General features: G+C 45.4%; 1 protein-coding gene across 2 annotated transcripts in view; it reads left to right on the forward strand.

Moving 5' to 3' along the window:
- Nucleotides 1-10,219, forward strand: part of MCM3AP (minichromosome maintenance complex component 3 associated protein) — a 49,234-nt gene extending 39,015 nt beyond the window's left edge. For both annotated transcript variants that reach the window (XM_087417894.1, XM_087417895.1), the window contains exons 25-29: nucleotides 793-1,050; nucleotides 1,523-1,652; nucleotides 4,002-4,208; nucleotides 6,553-6,703; nucleotides 8,043-10,219. In XM_087417894.1, coding sequence (XP_087274020.1) covers nucleotides 793-1,050; nucleotides 1,523-1,652; nucleotides 4,002-4,208; nucleotides 6,553-6,703; nucleotides 8,043-8,201 — 905 coding nt within the window. In that variant the 3' untranslated portion in view covers nucleotides 8,202-10,219. The remainder of the gene's footprint in view (nucleotides 1-792; nucleotides 1,051-1,522; nucleotides 1,653-4,001; nucleotides 4,209-6,552; nucleotides 6,704-8,042) is intronic.
- Nucleotides 10,220-10,425: the final 206 nt, after the last annotated feature.

Genomic DNA, 10,425 nt, shown 5'->3' on the forward strand with positions numbered 1-10,425 from the left:
GAGCAGTGTCAGGAGGAGCACTACCTCAAGGCCTACGACAGCAGATCCTGTCCTGCCTGTGCCCACGGGGTGTGGGGCAAAGAACGTGGGGACTGCAGCCCCGTCTCCACACTTGGGCTCTGCTGGGGCCATGGTACTCAGTGCTGATTTAATGCCAGTGTTCCTTGTTTGTCAAAGCAGCCTCTGTTCTGTGGCCCAGGCTGTGCCCAGGTGAGGCCTTTGGGCTGTTTCGATGTATGGGTCTTGTGCACTGAGTGTGGAGGCTGCCCCTTCCCTTGCTGACGTTGCCGTTTGCTGCTTATGTGGTGCAGTGTGTGGTCTTGCCAGGCCACTCTCCTTGCCAGGGCCACATGGAACAGAGGCCTCAGTGGCCCTTCTAAATGTCACGATGTGGTCTTCAGTAGCTCCTTGTTACAGAAGGAACTCGAAGGGAAGCAAAGCACACAGCACAAATCCTTTGTACTGTGAGCTAGGTTAGGGTTCCCCAAGAGAAGCCAAGACCTCCCATACCAGACTCTCCTGTGCTTGTTAAAATACAGATTTCTGGGCACAACCACAGGCCTGTGCAATCAGAGCCTCTAGGGTGGACCCTTCGTTGTGAATGTTGTCCAGGGTGCCTGTCTGCATCTCTTACCAGGACAGGGAGAGGGAGATGCTCTTTCTTCTGCAGCTGTGGTTCTATCGTATTCAGATTCAAAAGCAGACTTCTCAACTATACAGTTGCCTTGTCTTAAGAACAGTTTACATAGACTTTGGCCAAATCTTGTAACTCAAGAGGTGCTTTCTCTCCAGCTCCCTGGCTCCCCATGTACTCTATGGTCATCCAGTATGCCTCGCAGATTCCCAGCTCTCGGCAGACGCAGCCCGTCCTCCAGTCCGAAGTGGAGAGGCTGCTCCGCAGGACGTACTGCAGGTGGAGGAGCGGGAGCCCCCGCCTGGGCCGGGGCGCAGGGCCCTCGGCTGCGGAGATCCCGTGGGACGACATCATTGCCTTGTGTGTCAACCACAGGCTGAGGGACTGGACGCCCCCCAAGCTTCCCGTCACGCCAGGTAGTTAGCACTCGGTGCTGTGGGGCCAGCTCCTCATGAGACTTGTTTAAGGATGTTTACTGGATGTTTGTTTCTTTTCCTGTGGGTTCCTGCCCTTCCTTTCCGTCAGACTCCCTCTTCAAGCCAGTGACTTCCAGGTGACCTGTAAACATTGGGGAGAGTTAAGAAGGTTCCAGGAGAGCCTAGACTTACCTCCTCCCTGAAATGGGCCCCTACGCTGGCTCTAAGTTAGAATTCTGTAGCTCTGAGGAATCATACTGGCTATGCCATAGTCTGGACATGAGCCTGTCTGGACCTTGAATGACCCACAGACACTTGGAGCATATTTGGCTCAAACATGGGAGTCATGTAATTATGTGACTTTAATTATCAGAAGGACTTGTCCTTAAATCAGTGAATTTAAGCAAATGTCAAGTGGTCACCTGTTGCTCTTCTGATTCTCTTCTTATTTGTTTTTGTATTGTTTTCTCAGAGGCGCTGAGTGAAGACGGTCAGATATGTGTATATTTTTTTAAAAACCATTTGAAAAAATATGATGTTCCTTTGCTGTGGGAACAAGCCAGAATGCAGACGCAGAAGGAGCTACAGCTGAGTCAGGGGCGGTGAGATCTGTGTTCAGTGTGTGTTTCTGTCGTCACTACAGCCAAGAGAGTGAACCATATTGTTCTCTTCCAAAGTAGAAGACAGAGATTAATATCCTATACACAGAATCCAGCCCATAGTGAGCAGGTTCTGACAAATACTCGAGGAACAGATCATTCCCACGTAGTAGAAACTGTTCCAGAGCAGACAGAAGCAAATCTCACTTCATTTATCAGACGAACCTGACCCTGAAATCATCACATAACCAGGAGCGTGCAGACAAAAGAAAGCTGACATCTCTCATCTCACTTACAAACCTGGTTCAGAAATACTAAATAAAATGTTAACATATACAATCTTGTAGTACATAAAAAAGTGAAAAGTAGGCTTTATCCTACGATAAACAGTAATAGAAATCTATTTGTGTAATTTGCTGCCATAACAGAAAAATAAGTGATCATTTCAGTAGGTTTTAATGCTTTTCTTAAAATTTATACCCATTCCTGCCCGCTCCCTCCCCAAAATTTATACCCATTCCTGATAAAATTACTTAACATACTTGGGTAAAAAGATTCCTTAGCTTTATAAGGCTATCTGCCATAAAACTACCACACAAAAAAAATCATGCTTCTTGGTACAACATTGGAAACAGTGAAGTCAGAACCAGCCTGAGCTGCCTCTCATGTCACTGCTGCTCACTGTTGTCCTGGAAATCCTGCCCATGCAAGGACACAGGTATGATGGCATAAATATTGAAAGGAAGAGGAAACTGTCATTTCCAGACAGTACAACTATCAATTCAAGATAATAAACAATCATGCCCTTAGAACTTTATACAGAATTCACCAAGGTGATGGGACAGATCAATGTACAGTGTACAAAAATTCTCATCACAGCAGCAACAAACTCATAACAGAGGGACATAAAGTGACCAGGAGAGGTGCTGAACTCTGTGAAGGGGACTCGCAGGCCCTGAAGGTGCAAAGAAAAGCTGGATAAATGAGGGGCAGGCTGACTATGTTGACAGGATGATGCAATGCTGTAAAGATGTCAGTTCTCAAAGTATCAAGTCAGGGCATTTCTTTTTTCTTTCTTTTTTTTTTTTTTTTTTTTTGTGAGGAAGATCAGCCCTGAGCTAACATGCCTGCCAATCCTCCTCTTTTTGCTGAGGAAGACTGGCCCTGAGCTAACATCTATTGCCAGTCCTCCTCCTTTTTTTCCCCTTTTTCTCCTCAAAAGCCCCAGTAGAGAGTTGTATGTCATAGTTGTACATCCTTCTAGTTGCTGTATGTGGGATGCCGCCTCAACATGGCCAGACAAGTGGTGCATGGGTGCGTGCATGGGTGCGTGCCCGGGATCTGAAGCCAGGCTGCCAGTAGCGTAGTGCGCTCACTTAACCACTAAGCCACGGGGCCTGCCCCAGGGCATTTCTAATCAAAAACCCAAAGAGATTTTTCCTCCTGGTCTTGATGAGTTAATTCTAAAATTCATCAGGTTGAGAAAATTTGCAGCAATCGCTGAAAAAATTTTGAATAACAAGGAAGGTCTTGGGGCTGGTCCCATGGCGTAGCAGTTAAGTGTGCGTGGTCCGCTGCTGGCGGCCTGGGTTCGGAGCCTGGGCGCACACCGATGCACCGCTTGTCAGGCCATGCTGTGGCGGTGTCCCATCTAAAGTGGAGGAAGATGAGCACAGATGTTAGCCCAGGGCCAGTCTTCCTCAGCCAAAAGAGGAGGATTGCCATGGATGTTAGCTTAGGGCTGATCTTCCTCACAAAACAAAAAAAATAAAAAAAAATAAATTAAAAAAGGAAGGTCTTCTCTGCCTGATATCAAAACATATCGTAAAGTTATGATAGAATCGAAACTTCTATCAGATAGAAAGATCAGAATAGAATCAGATAGAATCAGAATAGAATAGAAAGATCAGAATGGAAAGTCCAGAAATAGAACCATCTGTGACAAAAGTACCATGCCAAATTAGCAAAATTAGTGGGGAAATGACAGACATTGGTATCTGTTTAGGAAAAACATTAGAGCCCATATCACCCACTGTTTGTAAACATTAGTTCCAGATGGATGTGAGAGCTAAATGTAAAAATAAGAACTTCGCAAATATCGGGGAATATAGGGAACCTACTGATAACCCTGGAATGGGAAGCAAAACTCAGAATAGAGAAGCTCTGAGAGCCCAGCTGCCCAGGAGAGTGGAAGCTCCCGTAAGGCAGAGGCTGCGCTCCGTCTGCTTCCCTCCTGAGGAGCAGGCAGGGGCAGGTCTGAGGCTCTGTGTCTGTACCCACTCTACCTAACCTGGAGGAACTCTTTCTCCCTCTCTTTCCTGACCATAAGCATTTCAAAACATGTACTTACAGTTTGGGGATAAAATCTTTTCATCCCTCTGCAAACAAGTTTCCTACTCCGTTCCTTCACGTGCACTGCAAAGGGAGGAGGAGTGTGGAGTGCGGCCGAGAGGGGCGGATTCCCAGCACGGAGGATCTGATGCGCGGAGCCTCTGCCCACGAGCGCCTGGCCCAGTGTCTGTCCAGCAGTCTGCTGCTGGAGAAGGAGGAGAGCAAGAGGTGAAGCCCTGTCCCTGTAGTTCATTGTGCCCTTCAGGCTGCTTCATGCTGGATTAGCAAGGATCACAGTAACATGACTTTGTTTTAAAAAGAAGGCGAGTCAAAGGTGTACCAGGCAGAGGCAGTGCCCTAGATAGAATGTCTTAAACTGTTTTATTATTTGAAATCAATTTCATTTATTGTTTATTATTGAAAGTCAGTCTTAAGTTTGCTAGTGAGAAGTAAGTGTGGCTGGCTAACCAGGTCTGACTGGACCATCAGTGCTGAACGTGTGGCTGACCCCCGCTCTCTGCCCTCTGGGAGCCTGAGAGTATTGGTGCAGCATCCCACACTGCACGCGGGTAGGCAGCCAGAGCAGGCCCTCTGCGTCTCCCACCACCCTTGTTTATGGTTTTACTGAGACAGAGGACCAGGAAGAAGGGGGTTCACATGGATCGTGCTCATGCCTCCCCCTGCCCTGCCCCGCCTTCAGCAGCCTCCCTGCATCCAGCCTGTCCCCTCTTGTTGCTGGGGATGAACTCTCCCTTGGCTGAGGTCTCATCTCCCACCCACACAAGGACACTCGTCCAGTGACAGTCACTCTCGTGCACCATCACCTTCCCACCAGCGTACAAACATGAAAGCAAGCTGGCGTTTCTCCCTAACTTGGCCCCGTTTCCCTCCTAGTCACCACCCCCATGCTTCTGCTCCCTTAACAGTAAACTCCTTAAAAGCAGTGTGATTCTCACTTCCCCAGTCCTCTTTCCCTGTCTCTCCTCAGCCCCTCCCACCCGCCATGTCTGCTCCGGTCCGGGTCACTGCAGCCGGCACACGCTGAACTGATCACGAACCCCAGTCCCCAGCACTGTTCCACACCTTTGCTCCTTCCCTCCTGGCTCCCAGGATACCCTTAGTCTCTCTCTTGCCCTGCTAGCCATTCCCCCTAAGGCCCCCCTGCTGGTTTTTCTCCCAACTGCCTCCTCTGGATTAGCAAGGATCACTCTCTGAACCGCTCCTCTGTGTCATCTGCACCCACTTCCCAGTGATTTCATCAAGTTTCACAGATTTTACAAGAACATCAGTATTCTGACAACTCCAAAGTTATATCTCAAATCCTGAGTCCTCTGAGCTCCAGATTTGAATATACTACTGCTTCCTTGAAATCTTCACTAGCCATCTGATAGGCATCTCAAAGCTAACATACCCAAAATCCAATTCCCGATTTTCCCCCAACCAGCTCCCCCTACGGTGGTCTTCTCAGTTGACGGCAGCCCCATCCTTCTAGCAGCCTAGGCCAAATGCCTTGGAATCATCCCTCCACATCCAGTCCATCCGCAAATCCTATTGGCTCTATTCAGAATATATTCAGAGACCATTTTTGCAGTAGGCTGTAGTCTAGTCTCGGCAGATCCTGTGAGCCTTTCAGGTGTGAGGCAGAGGTCATGTTAGTCCTTTGCTCACAACCTTCCAGTGGCTTTCTCTTTCACCCTGAATCAAAGGCAAACTCCTTATGAGGTGGGCAAGGCCCTGCGTGATCTGCCTTCTATGTCCTTTCTGACCTCTGCTCCTCCCTCCAACGTGCCAGGCCGTGGTCAGCCAGGCCTTTGCATTTGCTGCTCAAGTATCTACTTCTCATGAGGCCCTCCTTGCCTGCCCCGAACCCTCCCAGTCTCCATGTCTCTGCTTTGTCTTTCTCTTCTTGTCATGTGTTCCTTGTCCATCTCCCTTCACTAAAGTATAAGCTGCTTACAGCTGGGCCTTGTCTGTTTTGTTTCAGTGCTGTGTCTCTGGGACCTAGAATGGTGCCTAGCATTTTGTAGGGCTTGATAAATATGTATTGGAAGTGTGAATGAATGTGTCATGATTTCTAAAAGTAGATTTTCCTAGGTCTGTATCATTTAACCAGTTTGGATCAGATTGTTTTTCTTGAAAAGACAAGTGTATGGAGTGGACAGCTCTGGGGTGTGTTAGGTGGCAGTAGGATATTATTTTGAGTTAATTTTAAACTATAAGCAGCAGTCCATACATTTGGACAATACGTCAAGAGATAAGAATTAATTATAGACACATAAAACCAAAATAAGCCAAACAGAAAATAAACCAAATGAGAGAATTATAAGTAATGTTAAGTAACATGTAAAAGCAGTTGTTTTTGGATTAATGCCACCTTTCTCATAAAATGTAAATTGGGTTTATAAATTAAAGGGAAGATATTAAATTTTTTAAGAAGGTAAAATTTCTGCTCAGTTGATGTCATAATAGTCCTATCCTTAGTAAAAAGCAAAGCTTTAAAAAATTTAAAGTATATATAGGAGAAAAGTGAATGATAGTTAAATTTTTGCTTCCTAATGCTCAAATGTTTCAGGTTTGAAGATCAACTTCAGCAGTGGTTGTCTGAAGACTCAGGAGCATTTACAGATTCAACTTCCCTACCCCTCTACCTTCCTCAAACTCTCCTGTCTCTGCCTCAGACTATCAAACCTGTGCTGAAAACATCTACAGCTGTTAGCCCTCAGGTGAGAAGAGAGTACATTTGGCATTTTTATTGAAATTAAAGACTGAGAAAACGGCAGGGAAAAAGTAACATCTTGATCCATCATGTGATGTATGATGACCAATAAGTTATTAGTTTAAATTAGATCTTTTCTTAAACTTCATCTGTCAGTGTCAGAGAGGCCCAACTGATTCTGAGTTTCTGCTTGTGAAATGAAGAATGGAATTGAAACATGCTTAAGAACTGAACAAGACCCATAACCGTGTGCTGACACACAGTAAGGGCATTGAGGAGAATAAGAACGCTGATGATAGTGGCTTCTGTTTATAGAGCACATACTGTCTAAGCCTTGGCAACACCCAGATATCCCGTTCTGGGATTAACTTTCCCTGAGGAAAATGAATGAATGAGGAGGGTAAGCTCACAGAAGTCAAGGGCCTTACCCAAGAGTGTTCTGGTCAGTGGCAGAGGTGCTTTTCAAAGCCAGACATGACTGGCTCCAAAGCTCAAGGTCTTTCTACCTTACCATCCTTCCTTCAGTGGTAAAAGAAGCAAAAACGGAGTTTTAATCATTGATGTATAATGCTAGATAGGTAAAAAGTATGCTCCTGAACTGGCTTTAGGAAGCCCTTCAATAGGGTCTCGAGAAAAGGGAATTAAGATGACATACTGTTTCATCACTTTGGCAGACACCTTAAAAATATTTGTACTTTTGACTTGAACAATTCTGGCCTAAAGAAATTACTATATATTACAAAAAATAATGTATTTTTGTTCACTGTAGCTTTACTTATACTGCATAAGAGTGGAAACAAACTAAATATCTAAAGATGGGAGTCTGGTTAAGCAATTACAATACATATGATGCAATAGTTCGTAGCCCTTAACAATGATATATATATATTTTTTTGCTGAGGAAGATTTGCCTTAAGCTAACTTCTGTTGCCAATCTTCCTCCACTTTGTATGTGGGCTGCCGCCATAGCATGGCCACTGAGACGAGTGGTATAGGTCTGTGCCTGGGAACCGGTCCTGGGCCGCCAAAGCGGAGTGTGCCGAACTTAACCACTAGGCCACCGGAGCTGGCCCAGACAATGATATTTCAAAAATGACTGACACTGGAGGTTGGTTAATGATAGAATCAGGAGAGAAACATTCCATGTGCAGATGATACCAGCTGTATGTGTCTGTACTGGAAGAGGCTGGAAGGATGTATGATGCATTGCCAGGAGGGGGTTTGTTGAGCCTCACAGGCCCCAGACAAGGTTTCTAACATGAGCCAGATCTAGTGCTTTTACAGAGAATAGATCTTGGTTTATGAATATATCAAAACTGTTTTTAGTTTCTTTTTTATTCAAATAGAATAAAAGGACAGGGGAGCAACTGCAGCTGTCAGAGGCAACAGACACATCTCTGACTGAACGGCTGAAGCACCTGGAAAGGCTGATCCGGAGTTCAAAGGAAGAGGAAGTTGCCTCTGAGCTCCATCTCTCTGCACTGCTGGACATGGTGGACATTTGAGCTGCTGGGCCTGAGAGAGGGAAGGTCTCTCTGGAATATTTTCTGCTTTTACTCAAAATGATGTTATTCCCAGATGCTTGATGCATTGTTGGAAATGTGATTATAAATCATGCAAAAATTGGCCCGGCCCGTGGCTTAGCGGTTAAGTGCTCGCGCTCCGATGCTGGCTGCCCGGGGTTTGGATCCCAGGCGCGCACCGACGCGCCGCTTCTCCGGCCATGCTGAGGCCGTGTCCCACATACAGCAACTAGAAGGATGTGCAGCTATGACATACAACTATCTACTGGGGCTTTGGGGGGAAAAATAAATAAAATTATTAAAGAAAATAAAAATCATGCACATAAACTATTTGAATGTCTAATAAGGTCTTACCCAGTTTTCAGAATGAAAGGCTATTTCCTCCTGTGTAACATCTTTGTTATTCTTACCTGTTTTCACCGTATCCTCAGACTGTTACTCACCAACATATGCTCTGAGGGAATCTGTAGCTCACACTTCTGTGTGTAACAAGTTGTCATTCATTGTCTCAGCAAAGTTGCAGTCCCTGATGTGCCAGGTACCAATGATGCAGGGGATGAATGAGGCGCAGGAAGCCTGCCCACCAGGCCCACTCAGCTCACATCTGAGAGAGCGAACAGAGGTACTGAGTCAACTGTATATGTACGTAGCTCTCTGAGCATGTGCACAGGTATGTGCCTGGATTGGAAGCAGAGGGAGACAAGGGGATTGAGGAGAGAGCAGAATTACTGGAGAGGAGTGCAGGGGTGTACTGGGGAAGAGTGGCACCTCCAGGTTTTCATCACATCCTTTTGGGTACAGTTTGGTAGTGTTGCCAAGTGAGGGGATAGACCAGACCACAGAGCCCTTGCTGCCTTATTCTGAGTGCTATGGGAATCAGCTGTTGGAGAATATTAGGCAGAGAAGTGACTGGGTCACATTTTCTTTTTCAGATAGCATATGGGGAAGGTCAGCAAGACAAGGCAGGAATCTTGAGAGGGAGGTGCTATAGCCGTCCAGGTGAAAGAGGAAGGGTATAATCCTGAGTTTGTTTGCTAGCAGTTGGTGTGGAAAGAAGGGATAAATTTGAGCCATATACAGAAAGAGGTATTAATAGACTTGATGACACTGAGTATGACCAATTTTAAATTGGCAGTCGGCACCTCTCTGCTGTAATCCTATATCCCCTAGACTCTGAGAAGACTGTTGCAGAACTTCTCATTCTCTTCAAAACTCCCACATTCTTAGATAATGACCTTGCTGCTTATTTCGCTGAGAAAATAGAAGCACTAGGAACAGAACTTCTTTATCCCACCACCAAATCGACTAGCTGATCCCTGCTTCCCCAAAACAAACACTATTCAAGTCTTTTAGGGATCTCTTCAGTGATTAACTTCATGTTTATCAATGAAGACTTAAATAACGCTATTTCTTAGTCTTGATTTTAGACATTGTTGATTTCCTGCACTGGAAGAGGAGTTAGCTCTCTTATACCATCCTCTCTGCAATGTATATCACACACACATATATCTACATTTCCTCTCCTACTAGTCTCCCAAAACAGCTTAATATAATGTTGACTGGAATCTGCACTCATGTGGACTGTATTAATACTGTTTGCTCTTGAACCCTGTATTGGTTTATGATTACATTTCCTTTAGGTACAACTTTCAGTTTTTCCCGGCATGAATTGCCTTGTTTTTCCATTTGCTTGGTTTTCTGTGTTCCTATCACTACTTCACCCAAAACTCTCCATTCTAGGTGTAAAGCTCCTAATTCTGTCATGTGCTAGTTCCTTTCTTTTGGAGATGACCCTCTGGGTAACCCCTGTTTTTCTGCCACGGCTTGGACATTTCCTGTCTTCTGAGTCATATGTATTCCTCTTCCCTGGTCTGCTTTCTCATTTTGATGGAGCCCATCGTCTAGCAGCCTTCTGAGCTTGCCTGTCTGAAATGTCTTTATTTCTACCCGTATATTTGATTCATTGTTTGAATGGAAATAGAATTCTAGGTTGGAAATCATTCCCCAGTGTTTTTGTTTGTTTTTTGTTGCTGGAAGTTTTTAAGATCATCTCTATCCCTGATGTTCTCAGATTTCTCAACAACATGCTTGATGTGTTGGTTTCCCTCCCTTACTCTCCTGCTTGCCCAATTTATTGTGCTGGGCACTTAGTAATGCTTTTTTCCAGTAGTTATTGCTGTGTAACAAACTACCCCCAAACCCAAAC

Source organism: Ceratotherium simum, chromosome 27 (assembly GCF_057802395.1).
Source record: "Ceratotherium simum simum isolate JZ-2026a chromosome 27, ASM5780239v1, whole genome shotgun sequence".
NCBI lineage: Eukaryota > Metazoa > Chordata > Mammalia > Perissodactyla > Rhinocerotidae > Ceratotherium > Ceratotherium simum.